Consider the following 22,950-nt stretch of genomic DNA (forward strand, 5'->3'; position numbering starts at 1 on the left):
CAATATGTATGTATGTCTGTAAGAAACTCTTTGTAAATACATTAAAACCAAAAAACTCGAAAAAGAAAATCCAAATAAAAATGAAACTATTTATGTACACCTTCCTACAAAAAACAAAGTTGAACCAAAAAAAAAAACCGTGTGTTTTATTTTTTTTTATTTTATATAAAAAACATTTATTTATAAAAACAATTATACAAAACAACAACAGTTAATATTATTATTTTAAATTAAAATTTAAGTAATTTTCCTCATTTTCGTTTCGATTCAAATTTTTTTCCAAAGTAAAAAAAAGATTTTCGAATCGAAATTCTTTGGATGCAGCCTCTCTCTCCCGCATTTGCTCTCCAATGGAGAGAGCTCTTTTGTAGAGGATTTATTTTGTTTTAGTTTTTTTTTGTATTTTGACAGTCTATAAATAGTTGCTTATTTCTTATCAGATTCTACATAAGTATCGACAAAGTCATTGGCAATGCGCATAGCCTTGCGGGGCCAGATGCGACCGACTTTTTCACTGTAGAGGTAGTGGCGGGGCACGGAGGCTTCTTCCAAGCCGGTGCGTTGGGCTTCAATGATGGATGCGGCAGCCTCCTTGGGATCGACCAATTTCATCCATGAGAAACGGAAACGTGGGTTCTTGCACAGACCGGTATCGACCATGTAGGGGTAGATGGTGGTGAATTTGATCTGAAAGGAAATCAAAAATTGAGAAATGGTTAGTAGTTTGATTAAAAAGTTTAACAGGTTGATAACATATAAATGTTATCCACGATATGTGGATAACATTTTTATGTTATCCACGTTATAAAATGTTATATACGTTATGTGGATAATATATAAATGTTATCCACGTTGTGTGGATAACATAAAGATGTTATCCACGTCACATGGATAATATGTAAATGTTATCCAGGTCATGTGGATAACATGTCATGTGGATAACATATAAATGTTATCCACCCACGTATATAACATATAAATGTTATCCGTGTTATGTGGATAACATAAAAATATTATCCACATTATGTGGATAACATAAAAATGTTATCTACGTTATGTGGATAATATATAAATGTTATACACGTCATGTGGATAACATATAAATGTTATCCACCCACGTATATAACATATAAATGTTATCCGTGTTATGTGGATAACATAAAAATATTATCCACATTATGTGGATAACATAAAAATGTTATCTACGTTATGTGGATAATATATAAATGTTATACACGTCATGTGGATAATATATAAATGTTATCCACGTTATGTGGATGACATATAGATGTTATCCGCGTTATGCGGATAACATAAAAATGTTATCCGCGTCATTTGAATAACATATAAATGTTATCCACGCCAAGTGGATAGCATACAAATGTTATCCACGTCATGTGGATAACATAAAAATGTTATCTACGTCATGCGAATAACATATAAATGTTATCCACGTCATGTGGATAAAATAAAAATGTTATCCACGTCATGTGGATAACATATAAATGTTATCTAAGTTATATGGATAACATATAAATGTTATCCACGTCATGTGGATAACATAAAAATGTTATCCACGTCATGTGGATAACATAAAAATGTTATCCGCGTTATTTGAATAACACAAAAATTTTATCCACGCCAAGTGGATAGCATATAAATGTTATCCACGTCATGTGGATAACATAAAAATGTTATCCACGTCATGTGGATAACATAAAAATGTTATCTACGTCATGCGAATAACATATAAATGTTATCCACGTCATGCGGATAACATATAAATGTTATCCACGTCATGTGGATAACATAAAAATGTTATCCACCGCATGTGGATAACATAAAAATGTTATCTACGTCATGCGAATAACGTATAAATGTTATCCACGTCATGCGGATAACATATAAATGTTATCCACGTTATGTGGATAATATAAAAATTTTATTCACGTAATGTGGATAACATATAAATGTTATCCCCGTTATGAGGATAACATAAAAATGTTATCCACATTATGTGGATAAACCAATTTTATACACATTATTAAAATACTATCGACATTTTATCCATCTCTCACATTCACATTATTGAGTATCCTTACCTGAGTATCCTTGTTGGCTTTGCGCAATTCTTCGTACATGGATTGCATCAAACCGCGAACGGCGAATTTAGTACCGCAGTATGGCACCAAGTTGGGCAAGCCGAAGAGACCAGCACATGAGGACATGGCAACAATGTGGCCCTTGTTTTGGGCAACCATGTCGGGCAAGAAGGCTTGGAAGATCTAAAACAATCAGAATTATAGCTTTAATAATATTTCCCAAAACAACAAACCGTCCAAACCCAAACATACCCAGAAGTGAGCCAACACATTGATGTCGTACATCAAACGGATTTCCTTTTCGGTCAGTTCGAACAATGGACGGCATGGCATGATACCGGCATTGTTGACAATGATTTCAACGAAACCATGTTCGTTCTTGATTTGTTCGTACAGGGCAAAGATGGCTTCGCGATTGGTAACATCACAGCTATGGGCGTGGAAAAAAACGAGAAAAATTTATCATAAATATTGCTTTCGAATTTCACAAATCATTTCCAACTTACGTATAACCGAAGGCCGAACCACCATTTTGCTTGATCTCCTTAACGGTTTCACTGTTGTTCTTCTCGTTGACATCAACGCAGAGAACCTTGGCGCCCAAGGCGGCATATTGCAAAGCCATTTGCTTGCCCATGCCATGACCGGTACCGGTGATGAATACAAATTTACCGCTAACATCTACCTCCTCCTTCTTCATGAAACCGCGGATGAAACCCTCAATGGTGGCATACCAGAATTTGATGAAAAATACAACGATTTCAATGATGTTTTGAATTATGGCCCCAATGTCTTGAGTGCTGTGTGAAGAGATGAAAAGGAAAATATTTCTCTTATTAGAAAAATTGTGAATATCGTAAGTAAAATAAATTTAAAATAAATAAAATAAGTTTAAATAAATAAAATATATTAAAAAGAGTTATATAAAAAATATTTTTTAAATACTTTATTATGTTGCAAAATATATATCTAAATATTGGGGTCCCTTTGTGTATGGTCATGGCTATATAAAGACCTTACAAAAGTTTGCATAAGAACCGAAAATTCTTTTGGGGATGAAAACCACAAACCAAGTGTTGTAGACTGTTTTTGACATTTTCCCAAGTGGCTATTACCCAGTGAAATTATAAGAAAATTTGGAGTGATTTAATCGAAAATCAAAAGGCTTTATTTATAAACCCAAATTGATGGCAGATTCCTATGGTAAATATTAAGTATACAAATTTCTTTTGTTCAGTGACTCATATTGAAATTTGATCTAGAATTGATCTTCCTTTGACCATATCTACAAGAAATTAATTATTTAGGGAGATTTTGACTTAATATAGAAACGTTTTATATTAACAGCAAAACTCATAATTTCCACTTCTAATATATAAAATTCGAATGAATTTTTCTTAAAAACTACTAAACCTAGATATATGATTTATACTGAGATATATATTGAATTGTTGTATAGAATATTTCTTCTTTTGACACTTTCTTGAAAAAGTGAAGAATAAAGGAAGATTTTGACTTGGAAAACGTGTTAAATTAGCAGTAAAAAACTTAAGCACATATTTTTCACTTGAAATATATATATTTGGTATTTAATTTTCTTAAAAACCATTAAACCTATAAATATAGTTAATTCTGAGATTTATAGTGAAATTTTGTGTAGAATATTTCTTTTTTTGACACTTTCTGTTTAAAATGAGATTTTATGCTACTTTCATGAGTCAACTCAGAGAAGGAAATATTAAAAAAAAACAAAAAAAAAAAGTTCTGATTGATTTAATAACTTAAGAAATATTTTCAACTTTTTTGGGACAGCATATTCAGTATACAGATATATTTTGTCCAGAGACTAACATTAAAATTTGATCTAGAATATTTTTTCCTTTGGCACTTTCCCCAAGGAATTGAGTATTAAGGGAGATTTTGACGTAGGCTTAGAAACGTGTTAGATTAACAGTAAGAAACGTAAACATAGAATTTTTGTTAGTAATACATCAATTTCGATTGTATTTTTCTTAAAAACTATTGAACCTAGATAAACAATTTATTCTGGGATTTATAATGAGATATTGTGGAGAATATTTCTTCTTTTGGCACTTTCTTCAAAAAGTGAAGAAAAAATGGAGATTTTGACTTGTTTTGCATACGTGTTAAATTAACATAAAAAAACGTAAACACATAATTTTCACTTGCAATATATAAAATTCGGATGAATTTTTCTTAAAAACTACTAAACCTAGATATATGATTTATTCTTAGATATATAGTGAAATGTTGTATAGAATATTTCTTCTTTTGACAATTTCTTGAAAAAATGAAGAATAAAGGAAGATTTTGACTTGGATTGAAAACGTGTTAAATTAGCGGTATTAGGAACATATTTTTCACTTGACATATAAATATTTGGAATTTAATTTTCTTAAAAACCATTAAACCTATAAATATAGTTAATTCTTAGTTTTCTAGTGAAATTTTGTATAGAATATTTCTACTTTTTACACTTTCTGTTTAAAATGAGATTTTATGCTAATTTCATGAGTCAACTCAAAAAAGAAAATATATATAAAAAACAAGAAAAAAAGTGCTGATTGATTTAAAAACTTAAGAAATATTTTCGATTTTTTTGGACAGCATATTAAGTATACAGATATATTTTGTCCAGAGACTCACATTCAAAGTCGATCTAGAATACTTCTTCTTTTGTTACTTTCCCCAATGAATTGAGTATTAAGGGAGATTTTGACGTAGACTTAGAAACGTGTTGGATTAACAGTAAGAAACGTAAACATAGAATTTTCGTTTGTAATACATCAATTTCGATTGTAATTTTTTTAAAAAACTATTGAACCTAGATAAATTATTTTTTCTGGGATTTATAGTGAAATATTGTGGAGAATATTTCTTATTTTGACACTTTCTTCAAAAAGGGAAGAATAAAGGGAGATTTTGACTTGGATTGAAAACGTTTTAAATTAGCAGTAAAAAACTTAAGCACATATTTTTCACTTGCAATATATACATTTTGAATGTAATTTTCTTAAAACCTATTAAAACTAGATCTATGGTTTATTCTGAGTTTTCTAGTGAAATTTTGTGTAGAATATTTCTTCTTTTGACACTTTCTTCAAAATGTGAAAAATAAAGGGAGATTTTGACTTGGATTGAAATCGTGTTAAATTAGCAGTAAAAAACTTAAGCACATATTTTTCACTTGAAATATATATATTTGGAATTTAATTTTCTGAAGAACCATTAAACCTATAAATATAGTTAATTCTGAGATTTATAGCGAAATTTTGTATAGAATATTTCTACGTTTTACACTTTCTGCCTAGAATGAAATTTTATGTTACTTTTAGTCATAAAATCGAAAAAAGAGCAAGAAAATATTTATAAAGAAATAGCGAATATTTTCGGTTTTTTTTTTTGGGAACATAGATGAAAATATTTTTTTGATATATAATAAAAATAGAGATTTCTTTTCTTTGGTGGCATATAATAAAATTTGATGACGAATATTTTTGTCTTTGACGTCATCCTTCTACAACGATGCTTTGTTAGATATTTTTGCCCAAACTCACTCAAAGTACGGGTTTAATCTTAAAAATATGTTGTCAATATATATGAATTCTTGGCGTTTAGACTGGGATCTATAGTAGAATTTTATGACAAATAAATTTGTAGAATATTTTGACAGGGTACGACCACGTTTAATGAGAATTTTTAACTATATTTAAAAAACAGTACCAAAATGGACCCTTTATTTTGTTTATTTTGCGATGTTAACTTTCAAAACGCCTATACATGTGTCTTGAATTTTTATGCTCTACTTTCATAATCTCCTGGATTTTTCTTGTAGTTATTGGAAAAAATGAATTCTACACATTGCAGTTCAGGATTTTTCCAGCCAATATCAAATTTAGTTCCATTTTGTACATTTTGTACAATTATAGCTCACATTTCCAAAATCATCTCCATCTCAGATACCAACAGAAACCTCAATATTAAATTTCGGGATTCCAGCCCTTTTCCTTCACCCAGTACCAAATTTAGTACGATTTAGGACTTTACGTACAATAATAGTACATATTTCCAAAACCATCTCCATGTCTCAATCCCACATACCAACAGAGACCTCAATATTAAATTTGAGGATTCCAGCCCTGTCCCTTCACCCAATACCAAATTTAGTACCAATCAAATCAAAGTTATTGCCATTTAGTACTTTTCGTACAATTATAGTACACATTTCCAAAACCATTTTCATGTCTTAATCCCAGATACCAACAAATACCACAATATCGAATTTGAAAATTCCAGCCCTATAATTCACCCAATAACCAAATTTGGTACCACTTATTATTTTTCGAACAATTATAGTACACATTTCCAAAACCACCCCTCACATCTCAATCGCAGATACCAACAGAGACTTCAACATCAAATTTTGGTATTCCATCTCTATCCTTATACCCAATACCAAATTTAATACCATTTAGTAATTTTTAAACAATTAGTGTACATTTCCAATACCACCTCCATATCTCAATCCCAGATACCAACAGAGACATCTATATCAAAATTCCGAACTTCAGCTCTATTGCTTCACTCAATACCAAATTTAGTACCACTAAATACTTTCGAACAATTGTAGTACACATTTCCAAAAAAACACGTCCATATCTCAACATTACTAAAATATAGTACCAAATTTAGTACTATTCGTACAAATATAGATCTCATTTCCAAAACACCAAATCTCAAACACAGGTTCCATCCGTAAACTAAATATTAAATTTCTGAACTTTATCTCTATCCCTTCACTCGATACCAAACGTAGTAACATTCAGTACTTATCGTACAATTATAGAATACATTTCCGAAACCACCTTTATATGTCCGGGCTACATATGAACAGCGAGCCTAATACTAAATTTTAGATTTCAAGCACTATCTGTTTACCCGATACCAAATTGCACCAAGTATAGTACTATTTAGTACGTTTCGTACAATTATAGTAAATATTTCCGAAACCACCACTTTATCACAAAGCTATAACCAGCAGGGCTCCCAACGCCAAAAATTCGAAGTTTCAGCTTCGTGCACTCACTCGAATTTCCCAAAACCATTTGGTACATCTATCCTACACTGCATCAGTGACCCTAATTTAAAATTTAAGAGTTCTAGCTCTACTGGTTCGTCAAATACAAAGTACCTTTATGTATTTTTCTTACCGTTCTAGTATGAATTTCCAAAAACCCCAACTCATCTGACCCCTTCGGACCAAAAGTGACCCTATCTCAAAATTTCAAATTCTAGCTTAAGCCGTTCCCTCTTGGCGTTGATGAATCCATAAAAGTGAGGATACATAAAACGCCTTTTGACTGGCTTAAGTCATCGGCTGGATTCTTTGTAGGGGAACAAAGGAGTTTTAGGTTTACTTACTTCGATTTTGGCCCTGCTCTTCTTTGTTTTATTCCGAAGAAGCCAGCTGATGACTGAAGCCAGTCAAAATGCGTTTTATGTATCCTCACCTTAAGTCAGTCAGTCACCTCTTATACAATACAATATTTTGCACACATGTGTATTTTGCCATTATGCAGTTTAGGTTCGTAAATGGGTCATGTCGGTCCACGTTTTCGTTTAGCCCCCATACAATGGTATCTCTCTATATTCGGTATTTTTATGGTCTTAGCGACATTTCAAATTTCATATTGGAAGTTTGTTATGGACTATACAACCTATGACAAATAATTACATATGCAGGTCCACGTCTTTCGTATAGCCCCCATATAACGGTAGCCCCCGATATTCGGTATTTTGATGATTTTAGCGACATTATTAACCGGAATTGTTTCAAATTTGGTATTTAAAGTTCGTAATGGATACTACAGCCTATGACAGAAAATTGTGTATGCAGATCCACGTCTGCGTATAGCACCCCTATAAGGATACCTCCAAAAATTCGGTATTTTTATTATTTTAGAGAAATTATAGACCGGAACTGTTTCAAATTTCTTATTTAACGTTCATTATAGGTACTACAGCCTATGACAAAAAATTGCGTATGCAGATCCACGTCTTCGCATAGCACCCCTTTAACGATACCTCCAAATATTCGGTATTTTTATTATTTTAGAGACATTATAGACCGGAATTGTTTTAAATTTCGTATTTGAAGTTCGTAATGGGTACCACACCCTATGACAAAAAATTGCGTTTGCAGATCCACGTGTTATTTCCCCTTACGATTCGAACTTCAACATTTCTCCCTCACAACTGGAGTTCAAAACATTGTATTCGTTTTAATTCCAACAATTTCTCTTCCCCATTAATTAACGTAATAAAACGTTACTATAATCACTTACTAATTGTATAACTACTGACATTTTAATAAAGTAGTATAATTAAAAAAATTACAACAAAAACAACAATTGCAATAATCTCTAGATTGATATTGAGCTGTGAGAAATGTTATGCAACAGTTGTCATGTCTAGGGTGGCTATAACTTGCTGATGTTATTGTTGATCGAATGAAGCCATAAGTATTCCGTCCGGTAAATGGAATGCAAAAAAAAAAAAAAAATTAATAATAACAGCAACAACAAAAAACACGTATCGCATGCCATAGTATCACCTACCGAGTACTAGAGGAGAAAAAAAAGCTTTCTTATCAATATTTTACTTTTGGATTTTTAAGAAAATAGCAATCCGGCGACATGTGTTCTTTGCGATTATTATTTTTTTTAACAAAAAGGTGGTGGCTGTGGCTGGTATCCTTATCTTTTGATCAATGAAATATTGAAAGACCAGAACTTTGTACCCCACGTCTAAATGGCTGAAGTTCACGAATTTGTTCAGTTGGTAACTGAGGTTTTTTATGTTGCCCTATTTCGTGAATTTTTAAAGGTTTTTTATACCCTCAGCCATATAGTCAGAGGAGGGTATATATCATTTGATACGGCCAAAACGTGCCTCATCGAAATAACGGTTTAAGACCCTAGGTCTCTTTAGACCAAATCCGTTTCAGGATATTTGGAGTCGATCTAGCGATGTCCGTCCCTCTGTCTGTCTGCTGGCTGGTGCTCTCGATAACTCTCGAAAGGAGTATCCGATTTGGTCCAATCTTGGTATATCGCAATATTATTATCAAACTTAGATCGAGTTCGGATATGAGCAATATCGGCTGAATCCTTCTGGTATCTCCCCCACAAAAGTTCAAAATTTTCAAAAAAATATTTTACTGCGCAGAAAGAGAAAAGAAAATCCAATTTGTAAATCCTAATATTTGCATTAGTGCTAGGTCAGGTACGACAATGGACAATGTCGGTCCACTCCATCAAGTACCTCCCTCAAAATTTTAAATAATTATAACTCTTATAAAATGGGATGTAGGAGTCCGATTGTCTTCAAATTATAGACATTACAATATTTTTATTAACCAAAGGTGTGGTGGGAAAATGGGTAATATCGGTTCACTTCTTCTGGTACCTCCCCCACAAATGGTCAAATCTTTTGAATAACCAAACCAATTATAAAATCCGAAATAAGCTTCCGGTTCTATTCCTATTTCACACATCCCATTATTTCAGTTAACACAAGATCTGCTGTGAAGATGGGATATATCGGCCCACTCCTTCTGGTACCTCCCCCGCAAAGGATCAAAGTTTTGAATAACAAAAACTATTTTAAAATCCGAAATAAGCATTCGGTTCTCTTCATATTTCACACATCCCATTATTTTACTAACACAATATCTGCTGTGAATATCTGCCCGCGCAAAGGGTCAAAATTTCGAATATCCATGTAGCTCATAAGACGCAAAATTAACATCTGTTTCAATTCAGACATCGCAGATCTAAATATTTCTATCAAAACTAGACCTGTTATAAAGATGCTAGATATCGGTCCACTTCTTCCGGTACCTCCCCCACAAAAGGGTCAAAATTTTGAATATCCATGAAGCTTATAATACGCGAAATTACCATTCGATTCCATTAAAACTTGGTACATCTCAATATTTCCTTCAACACAAGATCTGTTATAAAGATGGTAGAGATCGGACAATTCCTTCTGGTACCTTCCCCACATAGGGTTCAGGACTTTGACAAACAAAACCCTCAAATAAATCGAAAGAGGCATCCAACTCTCTTCAAATTTCACACACACAAAACATTTTTGAAAATGACATATGCATCTGCGAACCCCTTCTGGTACCTCACTGCCAAAGGGTTACAATTTTCAATACTTTTATCTCTCATAACTTGCGAAACAATTCAGTGATTGGAACAACTCTAATTAAGTAAAAATTCGTAGATTTTCAGAAAAGGTATTGGCACAAATTGTAGCATTTGGGAAAGGGAAGAGTGTCGGCTATAATTTAGCATCAATTTTCTGGACCTCCATAATGGGACCTTTTTCGACTTTTTGAGGGTTTTACAAAAAAAACGGGGTCCAAAAAATCGATAATTTGACAATAACTTCCGCACCGCTTATAAATATCCCAATCATGGGTCCGGGTCGTGAGCCCGAATTTTCGGGTCAAAAATCTGGGGTCCCGGGTCCATTTCCCCAAGAAAAAAAGCTATCCGAAATCAGGGTAAAAATACCTACCTCTGGAAAAAGAATCGTGGTCCAAAAAGTCGATAATTTGACTATTACTTTCGAACCACTTATAAATAAGCCAATCACGGATCCGAATCTTGAACCTGGACTTCCGGGTCAAAAATCTCGGGTCCCGTGTCCGTTTCCCAAGAAAACAAAAATTGTTTTCTGAAATCAGGATAAAAATACCTACCTCTGGAAAAAGAATCGTGGTCCATAAAGTCGATAATTTGACTATAACTTCCTAACCGCTTATAAATATCCCAATCATGGATCCGGGTCTTGAACCCGGTCTTTCGGGTCAAAAATCTGGGGTCCCCGGTCTGTTGCCCAAGAAAAAAATAGTTTCCCGAAAACAGGGTTAAAATACCTGCCTCTGTAAAAAAATCGAAAAAATTGAAGAGTTTTTACTTAACTAGAGTTAAGTCCAGCAAAGCTGATTTAACTGGAAATTAAACCTGAATCGATTACTCGACCAGAAAGCACCATAACCCAGGTTAATCCGTTAATAATCCTGGTTTTTGTAGAGATTTTCTTTTAAAAGGACCATCAAAATAAACGCCGTACGTCTGTAAGAAATGAAACCCCATATAATTTGCGTTCCAATGCTCAAAAATAAACAATGCGGTTCAGACTAGAAATAAAACCTGAATCGATTGCCCAGCCAGGAAGAATCATAACGAAGATTGATTTTTAAATAATCCTGGATTTTGTAGAGAGGACCATCAGAACAAAGGCCATATATTTATAAAATATGAAAACAAAAATGATTTGCGTTCCAGTGGTCAAAAAATGAACAAAGCGGTTTTAACTAGAAATTAAACTTGAATTGATTAATCGATTCAAAACGCCATACAATTTTAAAACCCAAACCCATAATTCCCAAAAAAAAAAATCATCCCACCATAACGTGTAACCCAAGAAATTAAAAAAAAACTCAAATTCAAGTGTCAAAGTTCATCTGTCGCATGTGTCTGTTGTTTTCTGTCTGCCCATGATTATGCACAATATAATTACAATTGTTTGTTTATTTTTTATATTTTTTGAAATTATTTGAAGCATTTGAGATCAGTTGTCGTAGCCATCTATTATTAAATTTTACTGTGACACGCCGCTTGGCATATCACTTGTGCTCCCTTTTGGAAAATATTCAACGAAGCGGCACGCCACACCAGCCATTAGTCATGAAATTATTATCAAACAAATTGAGTTTTATTTTTTAATGGAGAATTAATGTTTTTTTCTTTTCAGTTTTTTTTTTTTTGAAAAAAATGTGTGTTGAGTTACATCAAGTTTTTAGTAAATAATAATAAAAAAATTAAAAACTATCATTAAAAAAAATAGGTCATCGATTATTACTTTACAAAAAATTTTGATGTAAAATAAAGCTTTTATTCCGCTGCAATCGAGATAGTGAAGTGCTAAGCGTTTGAAATTACGGTGCTTTATTCCAACTATATTTTTTTGTTTTCTGATTCAGAATAGTAGATATAAAAGAATTAAAGATAAACAATCGTAGCAAATACTGACTAAGCGATAACAGCTGATAATTTTTTTGATAATGAGCCAAAATACGTGAATTCGTTACCATTGTTCAATGTTTACAAATATCCTAATTATTAAAGAAGGCATCTAGATGATGGCGCCCAATATATTCAGTAACCCGTTTAAAATAAAATTTTCTTTTCTAGCTAAGGCTTTTGATTTACATCCAAATCACATCAACCTATAGACAATTTTCCTTCCTCCTGAGTCAGAACAAACTTCATTTTTATACCCTCCACCAAACATAGTATGGAGGGATTTTTAAGTTCGTCATTTCATTCATAACTCAGCGAAATATTAATTATACCCTACACCACAAGGTGGTCAGGGTATTATGTCTTTGTGCATTTGTTTGTAAAAGGCAAAAGGAAACGATATAGACCCATAGTTCCTTTTGATGATCTGTCCGTCTGTCCATGTATTTTTGTAAACAAAGTACAGGTCGCATTTATTGCCCGATCCAGATGAAATTTTGCACAAATCATTTGTTTGGTCCAAGAACGAACCCTATTGAAATTGGAGATAATAGGTCAAAATTTAGATATAGCTCCCATATGTATCTTCCTCCGATTTGCCTTTTATTGTGCACCAAACGTGTAATATCAGGCCGAATGGTATGGAATTTTGCACATACAACCAGATTAGGTCTGAAAATAAGTATGCCAAATTTTATCGAAATCGGTTCTGATATAGCTATAGCTCCCATATATATTGTTCAACCGATTTGTTATTTTTGTCATCCGCAGCCGTAATATACACTCTGTAACAACAATATTTGGGGAAATATAGCAAATACAGCCTTAAAATACATTTGATAAATTTTATCGAGATCATTTCAGATTTGGACATAGCTCACATATATATCTTTGTCCGATTTACCTTTTATTGTGCACCAAACCTCTAATATTTGTCCAAATGGGATGGAATTTGGCACTTACGACCGAATTGAGTCTAGAAGCTAGATATCACTATAATCAAAACGAATAAAAATAGGAAATTAAAATTTTCCAGAGATCAGCAATTTGTCTGCAGGCAGGTCAAGTTCGAACATGGGCTATATCGGTCCACGATATCGTATAGCCCCCGTATAACGGTTCCCCCACCGTATAACGGTTCCGCCTCCATATAACTGTTCCTCCTTATTATCTGTATTTTGATGATTTTAGCAACATTTTTCAATGGAATAGTCTAAAATCCGTACTAGAAGTTCTTTCTAAGCACTTTAGCCCCATGCAAAGAAATGTCTATATAAGTCCACGATATCGTATAGCCCACATACAACGGTACCCCCGATATTCGATACTTTGACGATTTTATGAAAATTTGTTTCAAATTTCCTACTTAGACTTCGTATTAGGAACTACAGCCTGTGACAGAAAATTTTGCCCATGCTGGTCCAGGTCTTGGTATAGCCCTGATATAACGGTATCTCTCTATATTCGGTATTTTGATGATTTCAGTTACATTATTAACCGAGTTTTTCTTTCAAGTTTCGTATTTGAATGTTGTAATGGCTTATGACAAAAGTTGCCTATGCTGGTCCACGTCTTCGTATAGACCCCAATATAACCGCTATATTTTAAATTTTTAAAGTTAAGTATTTTAAAGTTTTTTTTAACGGATTTAATTTTTTGAAAATTTCCAAATTCGTTCCAAAGTTCGACCTTTTTTGTTAAAATTTTCGAATTAAACAGAACAGTGTTTGGCTTGTTTGTTCGGGATACCATAGTATTTTGTTGTTGCAAAATGGTCAGGCTTAATCCCTTTATTGTTGTTTTTATAAAAACAACGTTTGTTTATTAGTGGAAAACGATGGCAATGTTTACCAGGGGGTAAGGCAGGGAATACCTAGGTTTCGAATTAAGATTTCTTGAAATCCCTAAATTTTATATAGGTATATAGTGTTTCCGGCAATATTGCTAATAACAATACGATTTTTTTTTTTTTTTTTTTTTAATTAATTCTCTACGAAACATCGTTTTTTAGGTGTTCGGTTTTGGTTTTCCAAAAAATGTTTGAAACTCCCCTTAAAGTCTAAATATTCCACAAAATTATTTGTCTTAAAATTCTACCATGGGTCTCAAAAATACATTAAAACTGATAAATATTTAAAGCACATTTTATGGTTAAAGCCGCACTTCAGTGAATTTATGAAAAATTCTACTTCAAAGCATTATTTTAGAGGGAAAACGTTAAAGAGAAAAATACTTTTTATAAAATTTCACTATAAGTCACCAAAGAAAGTATATTTCTATTTTCATTATATATCAATTAAAAATTTGTTCCAATTTTACCAAAAAAAAATATTTTTTTACATTTTAATGTGAAACCGCACTTCATGTGAATTTATGTAAAAATCTCCCACAAAGCATCATTTAAGAAGAATGGCGTAAAATATGAAAATATTCTGTATCAAATTTCATTATAAGTCTTAAAAGATAGAAAATTTATATTTTCGTTATATACCAATTAAATATTTGTTTTAATTTTACCAAAAAAAGTCGAAAATATTTTACTTTTACATTTTAAGGTTTCAACCGTACTTTATTTGAATTTGTGAGAAATTCCCCAAAAAGCATCATTTTAGAAGAATGACGTAAACGAAAAAAAAATATTGTGCATCAAAAGAAACCAAACCCACGAAAGGAAATCTCTATTTTCATTATATGTTAATAAAATATTTATATTCATTTTACCAAAAAAAGTCGAAAATATTTTACTTTTACATTTTAAGGTTAAGGCCGCACTTCATGTGAATTTATGAGAAATTCTCTCACAAAGAATAATTTTAGAAGGAAGGTGTTAAAGATGAAAAGATTCTTCATTAAATTTCACTATAAGTCATCAAAGAAAAGAAATCTCTATTTTCATTATATATCAGTTAAATGTTTGTTTCAATTTTACCAACAAAAAAAAAAAAAACAAATATTATTTTATGGATCTTTCTTTGGCCTTTTTTCGTCTTAATGCATGTAAGTAACATACAACTTCATTTGAGACAGAAAATGTCAAAAGAAGAAATATTCTACACCAAATTTCACTGAAAATATCAAAATAAATTATATTTCTGGCACTAATAGTTTATTGAGAAAATTAAATTTCAAATTTATATATTTAAAGTAGGAATTAAATATTTCCTTTTCTCATGTATTTTTTATCGGCCTTTCTTCGAGTTTATGCATGAAAGTACCATAAAACTTCGTTTCAGACAGAAAATGTTAAAAGAGGAAAAAATCTATACCAAATTTCAATATAGGTCTTAGAATACAATATGTTTCTGAGACTAATAGTTTATTGAGAAAATTAAATTCCAAATTTATATATTAAAAGTAGGAATTAAATGTTTATGTATTTGATTGATATTCGCTATACTATTCTAATCAGAGTCAAAATTCCTTAAAAATTATTTTTTTGGAGAAAGTGTCCAAGGAAGATATATTCTAGATCTAATTTCATCATAAGTCTCTGAACAAAAGAAATATGTAAACTATATATGTGTCATAGAAAATACGATGTATTTTCCTCTAGACACATCTTAAAACAAGACAATATTTCCATTTTTCATGGATTTTACATGGCGCCTTTTCGAGTTTATGCGCGAAAGTATCGTAAAACTTATTTTTAGATGGAAAGTGTTGAAGAAGGAAATATTCTACACCAAATTTCACTATAAGTCTCAGAATAAATCATATATCTAGGTTCAATAGTTTTTAAGAAAATTAAATTCGTAATGTATACATTAAAAGCGAAAATTAAATGCTTACGTTTTTCGTTGTTAACCTTATACTATTTCAATCTAAGTCAAAATCCCTTAGTACTTCATTTTTTTGGGGAAAGTGTCAAAGGAAGATATTTTCTACAGAATATCGGGTCGAATGTGGACCAATAGGACATTCGTTTACAAGTCAAAGATAAAAATAACTGACCTGCCCAAAAGGGAATGCCAAGTAAGTACCCATAAGAAAACCATTGCAGCTAATATTTATACATACAAGCGAACACACATATGTATATATTAGCCGTTGCCATGAATGACGTATCGAGGTAATTACTAATATTGATTTGAAAATTACTAATGGAGAGTTCTAAAAATAACTGTAAATTAACAAATAATAAAGAAAATCCTTTTGACAAATCATGGAAAGCAAATCAATCACTGGTAGGTAATTATTCATGGACTAGCAAGTGAACGCTACTTCGTCAACGGAAAGTACACCTTAAAATTTTAGATTTGTTCCAACAGTTTGTGATAGGCTTTTTTAGTACTCAAAAATTTGGCAAATTGTTCATTTGGCAATATCTTATTGATAAAATTTATATTTATTAATCCATTGCATACACAGAAATCAGAGATGGGAACTTAATTTTTATTCAGTGAAATTTTACAAGGTAAATTACAGGAAATGCAGGGACAGATAATCTTCTTTGAAATTTCTTTGACTTCCTTATTTTACAATGGTTTTAATTTTTTTGGAAAGAATTATAGGAACACGTTTACCTTTTACACCAAAAAGTCTTCAAAATTGTTAATTAATGAAGTTTACCGAGGGGTATATTAAAAAAAACATTGTACAATGGATCCCCATTCATTTTTCTATACGGAACTACTATTTTGTTCTTTTAGAACTATTTTAGTACGCATCTGCAAAACCACCAACAAATCTCAATTCCAGATACTGACAGAGACCTGATTTCGGGATTCACCCAATATCAAATTTAGTAAGATTTAGTTCTCCAGTACCTTTGGTACTTGTCGTACAATTATAGTACACATTTCCCAAAATATCTCCATATCTCAATTCCAGATATAAAGACCAAGACGAGACCTCAATATCAAATTTCGGGATTCCAGTTCTATCCCTTCACCCAATGTCCCATTTAGTACCACTTTTTACTTTTCAAACAATTATAGCACACTTGCCAAAACCACCTCCATATCTCAATTCCAGATAGGAATAGGCATATTCCAATATCAAATTTAATGATTCCAACCCTATCCCTTCACCCAATACGAAATTTAGTCATTTTCGTACAATTATAGTACACATTTTCAATAATCTCCATATCTCAATTCCAGATACCAACAGAGACCTCAATATCAAATTTGTGGATTCCAGCCCAATTTTATTATCCAATACCACATCTTGTAGTATTTAGTACAAATATAGGACGCATTTTTCGAACCACCATCAACTCTCAAACACAGATACCATCTGTAATCTACATATCAAATTTCAGAATTTTATCTCTATCTCTTCAACCCCATACCCAATTTAGTACCAATTGGTACTCTTCGAAGAATTATAGTACACATTTCCAAAACAACCTCCATATCTCCATGCTAGATACCAAGAGAGACCTTGATCTCAAATTTCGATATTCCAACCATATGCCTTCACCCAATACCAAATTTAGAACTATTATAGGACACATTTCCAAAATCACCACCATATCTCAATTCCAGATATCAACTGAGATCTTAAACTCAAATTTCGGGATTCCAGCTCTATTCCTTTACCCAATACCAAATTTAGTACCATTTAGTATTTTTGTACAATTATAGTACACATTTCCAACCACCTCCATATCTCAATTCCAGATACCAACAGAGATCCGAATACGAAATTTGAGGCTTCTAGCCCAATTTGTTGTTTTTAGCTCTATCCGTTCACATAAAACCAAATGGTGCCATTTTGGAAGTGTAGTACCATTTTAGAACTTTTCATAACCTTAAAGTTGAAATTCCCAAAAACATTTTGGTACATCTATCCTGCACTCCATCAACGATTCTCATTCCAAATTTCATATTCTAGCTCATTCCGTTAATTAATATTCAAATACATCCTTTAACACTTTTGGTATCCTTTCAGTACTAATTTCCAAAAACCAAGCCTTATCACACACAAAATGTCAAGATTGTAGCCTCCGTCCGTTTCGTGTGGACGTTGATTCTTGGTCAGTCAGTTAATTCATTTATATATATTTATTTTAAATATAAAATTTTCCCAGACCAAAATATCCTTGAAGACCCCTGCAGTTTTTATAAAAATACATAGCCAATAATATTTGGATGTTCCAAATTTGAAGAAAATCGGCCATTGATTTCTTAAATTATTGTGAAATTATGGTGGGGGGGTAGGTGTGAAGAAGTTGTGAGTTGGTGTTCTACTTTTTCGAACCTGGCCTATGTCTGTTAAAAATATTACGACCCTTTTCGATTTTTTTTTTTTGAGATTAATACCTTTTTTATAAAGATTTGGAGTTTTGTAGGTGAGGTACTAAAAGAAGTGGATCGGCGAAGCCCATCTTCGTTCCAGATCTAGTATTCATAAAAATATTTCAATGAGTAAAGTTTGAAGAAAATCAGTACATGATTTTGCATTTTGCAAGAGTTATTTTTCGAATTTTTGACCCCCTGTCTGAGAGGTCAAGATCCAGTCCTCAATATAAACCGGCTGTAAAAATTGTATAGCCAGAAGTAGAACAATAATTTCCTTCTTTATTCCAGCATGGTACAATCAATACGGTGACCAAATTTTGAAATATTCTTGGTTGAATATAAATTTCATGATTTATTAAATATAGCCTATGTTGGAACTCTCCCATCAAGTTTTACTACCCTCTCCCCAAAATTTGTAAGAAAAAATACAATATAAGCAGAATTTATGATTTTTAAAAAATTGCCCATTTTTGCAATGGATCAATATTCAAACAACATGGCTTTAAAATATATTTTTTTTTTTCAAAATAAGGGTTAAGAAATTATTCCGCAAATGGCAAAAATTCTAAAAACATCTGTTTATTTTCACATACACACTTTTCTAATTTCAAAACACATTTATTTTCTTTTTTTTCTCAAACCAAAAACACTTGTTACGCACAAGAAAAAATTACCAAAATATTTACAAAAAATATCTACTCGATCTTATTTCGAAACATTTATTTTCTATTAGCCGATTTTTTTGCTCATACCTGTTGCCTGTTGTTTCAGCCATGCTTTGTGTGTTTTTAATTGATTTCTATTTTTTCTATTATTCTCACGTTCGCGCGTTATTGGAGATTTCGAAATTTTTCGATTTTCCTAGAATTTCCTTAACGTACCGTTAACTACCGTTTCCCAATATAAACTGAATGAAAACTAACTGAATTCGAAATGTTTCTATGTTTTTGTTCTGTTCGGTGGCGGTGCGGTTCTTCCAAATGGCAATAAAAAGCAACAACAACAAGGTTTATCTGTGTGTCTTGCCAATGGCAGAGGGAGAGAATGGATGGACTACACGTAGGAAGGAGGGATACAGGGCAGTGCGTCGTAATACACGGCTATGTGGTGTTTTGGGCGTCCGAAAGCTTTTTTTCTAATATTTCAATTCTAATAAAAGTTTTTCATTTTTGTTGTTTTGTTTTTGTATTTTTTACTTTCATTCTCAAATGATGATCGCCCATTTCAGAACCTAGTTCTGTTCGTTGTTGACTAACTGATAACGTCCACACGATTTGTTGAGACTCATCATCGTCATTATTGCTCGCAAACATTTTTTGCTCTCTCTCTTTCTCTCTTCCTCTCAACGCACACACGCATTTCACATTGTTGCCGTTTGAAATGCCAGCAACAGCACAACAATGTATGGACTTCGGAAAATAATGTGAAAACGATCAATAGCTTTTCCTTATCATTCTGAGAGATCTTGAACTAATTACGCTCTCAAATGTTTAATCGCATTTAGGTATGTTTTTTCTGCTAAGTGATTAAATGCCCCAATGTTTTTTTTTTTTTTGAATTATAATTACAATGTGTATTTGAGCGATACGATATTGAATTAGACCATATACGGATTTAGAATTTTTAACAACAAGTGGTCGTCATCATAGTGGATGTGAGATGCTTTCCTTGGTCGTTTTGGCATATTACCGGTTTTTTTCGATACCCAATAATATTCGTTCAAATTGGAATCAGACTGAACCCAACCGGATATTTGGCGCTAGGTAGGGCATAAAACATTTAATATTGAAAAGTCAATTTAGTAAAGTTTGAATTTAGAGGAATAGATGGAGCTGGTATCCTGAAATTTGACATTAACGTTACTGGCGGGGTGTAGGATTGGAATATAGAGGAAGTTTTCGAAATTTGTACTTATGTGTACGAAATGTACTGAAAGTACTTTGGTACAATTTCGCTTTGGGTGAACCGATAGAGCTGGAATTCTGAAATTTAGAAAAAAGATTACTATTAATTCTAGGACTTGGGAGTGCAGGTAGTTTTGGAAATTCGTAATTATTTGTACTACTACGGTACTAATTTTGGTACAATTTAAATGTTGGGTGAACCGGTAGAGTTGGTATCCTGCAATTTGAAAATAAGATTTCTTTTAGACTGTACGAGAAAGATAGTTATGAAAATTAGTACTTAAGTGTACTAAATGGTACTAAATTTGGTACAATTTGGATTTGGGTGAACCAACAGAACTGGTATCTTGAAAATTGGAAATAATATTACTGTCAAAGTATAGGATAGGGATATGTAGATAGTTTTGGAAATTTGTACTAAAATGTACTAAATAAATTACAATTTGTATTTTTTTTTTTTTTTTTTTTTTTTGGGAAAAAACAAGGGTGGAAGCCTAAAATTTAGAATTGAGATTACTGTGGGAGTAGGAAATTTTGGAAATTCGAACTTATGAGTTCTAAATGGTACTAAATTTGGTATAAATTGGATTTGAGTGAACCAAGAGAACTGGTATCCTAAAAATTGGAAATTATATTACTGTCGAAGTATAGGATTGAGATATGAAGGGCTCACAGCTATACCGAACTAAGTCATAAAAACATAATTCGAAGATATTTAGAGGTAAAGTAAATGCACTGCCATTAATTTCTGGAAGGAATATTTTAGTCTACCAAAAGAAAATGTAAAAGTCTATATTCAAAATTAACTAATGATATTAATTTAAAATAAAAATAACTTAAATATATTACTAAAAAAATATTCAAAAGCAAAAAAATCTACTTTGGTTCATTATTGCTCTGAATAAAATTTGAAGGTTTCACAGCTAAAGCGAACTAAGTAAAAACAAATAAAATAAAGTGTTCGTTATATGACTAAATATAGTTGACTTTAGCGCTTAATTTCCCACTAGTTTCGGAGTTTTATTTTAAGCCATGTCTTGGATTGGCGGCTGGCAGCTGCAATAGAAGCACCTCTATTGTAATTGACAATCATTGTGATTTTTAGGAAAATAAAAGAAATTCATTTTTTAAAGAAAATAAATTAATGTTAACAAGGACAAAGGAAAATGTAAGGTTGCAACTATGGTAGAAATAAGAAGGTAAAGTCATGCAATTATATGTTTGCATTTTTATACCCTTCACCATGGTATGGAGGGTATATTACATTTGTAATTCCGTTTTTAGAACCCATAATGTATATATTCTTGATCAGCATAAGATTCTATGTCGTCCGTCTGTTCGTCTGTGGAAATCACTCTAGCATCCGAACGAAATGAAGTAAGTTGATAAAAATTTACTCAAATGTGTATTATGCCGGCAGGACTTTTGGTATTGAAAATGGGCCATGTAGGTCCACGTACTCGTATAGCCCCCATATAACGGTACCTTCGGATATGCAGTATTCTGATGATTTTAGCGACATACCGGAACTATTTCAAATTTGGTATTTGAAGTTCGTAATGAATACTACAGCCTATGACAGAAAATTGTATGTGCAGGTCCACGTCTTCGTATAGCCCCTAATATACGGCTACATTCGGTATTTTTAAGATTTTAACAGAATTTTTAATGGATTTTAATTTTTTGAAAATTGCCAAATATGTACCAAATGATGGAGGGTATTCAAAATTCGGCCTGGTCGAACTTACAGCTTTTTTTACTTGTTTTCTTTCCATGTTATGCATTTGACAACATCTCATTGTCAAAAGGTATATTTATAAATCCATTGTACATACAAATCAGAGATGGGAACCTGCTTTCTAGGCAGGGAAATTTGACAGAGTAAATTACAGAGATGGATATTCTTATTTGAAATGACTTTACCTTCTTAATTTTAATTTAATTTTACGGCTTCAACAAATATTTACACATAAAAAATTGGTCATCATTTTTGGGGCTGGCAAATATTCCTCATCTTCATTATTGGAAAAATCACTGGCTATTCTTACTATCCATTTATAGAAAACACTGATTTTTTTTAATATTGCTGAAAACTGAACGACAATAAATACGTGCTCACTAATAGTACTGATTCAAAGTGAAACACACTGACTTGGTTCATTTTTGCTTTGAAAAAAGTCGAAAATGACAGTTGTTGACTTAGGTTTTTTACCGTTATCTTTGGAACGAAACACTTTTTGACATTGTGCTTTACAGAGTAAACAGAGTTTCCATATACGGGGACATTGGCACTAATTTCGGCATTTTTTATTTTTCATGACTTGGTTCGGTATAGCAGTGAGCCCTCCATATGTAGGTAGTTTTGGAAATTTGTACCAAAATGTACTAAATAAAGTACAATTTGTATATGGGGAACAACAGGGGTGGAATTCTAAAATTTAATTGGCGTGGGAAATTCGTACCTATATGTACTAAATTGTACTAAATTTGGTACAAATCGGATTTGAGTGAACAAAAAAGCTGGTATCGTAAAAATTGGAAACGATTATGGGGGAGTAGGATTGGGATATACAGGTAG

At 32.1% G+C, this 22,950-nt stretch overlaps 1 protein-coding gene across 1 annotated transcript; it reads right to left on the reverse strand.

Annotated features, from left to right (window-relative positions):
* Window positions 1–374: 374 nt before the first annotated feature.
* LOC101891656 (17-beta-hydroxysteroid dehydrogenase 13) lies at window positions 375–19,388 on the reverse strand. The gene is made up of 5 exons (XM_005186071.4): window positions 19,221–19,388; window positions 2,609–2,902; window positions 2,355–2,532; window positions 2,103–2,285; window positions 375–687 (listed from the first exon to the last, which is right to left on the reverse strand). The coding sequence occupies exons 1-5, from the start codon at window positions 19,241–19,243 to the stop codon at window positions 427–429; spliced, it is 939 nt and encodes a 312-aa protein (XP_005186128.1). The 5' UTR covers window positions 19,244–19,388; the 3' UTR covers window positions 375–426.
* Between the last annotated feature and the right edge of the window lie 3,562 nt (window positions 19,389–22,950).

Source organism: Musca domestica, unplaced genomic scaffold, assembly GCF_030504385.1.
Source record: "Musca domestica strain aabys unplaced genomic scaffold, Musca_domestica.polishedcontigs.V.1.1 2, whole genome shotgun sequence".
Lineage (NCBI taxonomy): Eukaryota > Metazoa > Arthropoda > Insecta > Diptera > Muscidae > Musca > Musca domestica.

Excerpts from the sequence above, each read along its gene's own strand:
- LOC101891656 (XM_005186071.4), bottom strand. The coding sequence starts at position 19,243 with ATGGCTGAAACAACAGGCAACAG. Across the intron at positions 2,286-2,354 it reads ATGTGTTGGCTCACTTCTGG|ATCTTCCAAGCCTTCTTGCC; the intron begins GTATGTTTGGGT and ends TGATTGTTTTAG. Across the intron at positions 688-2,102 it reads AAGCCAACAAGGATACTCAG|ATCAAATTCACCACCATCTA; the intron begins GTAAGGATACTC and ends ATTTCCTTTCAG.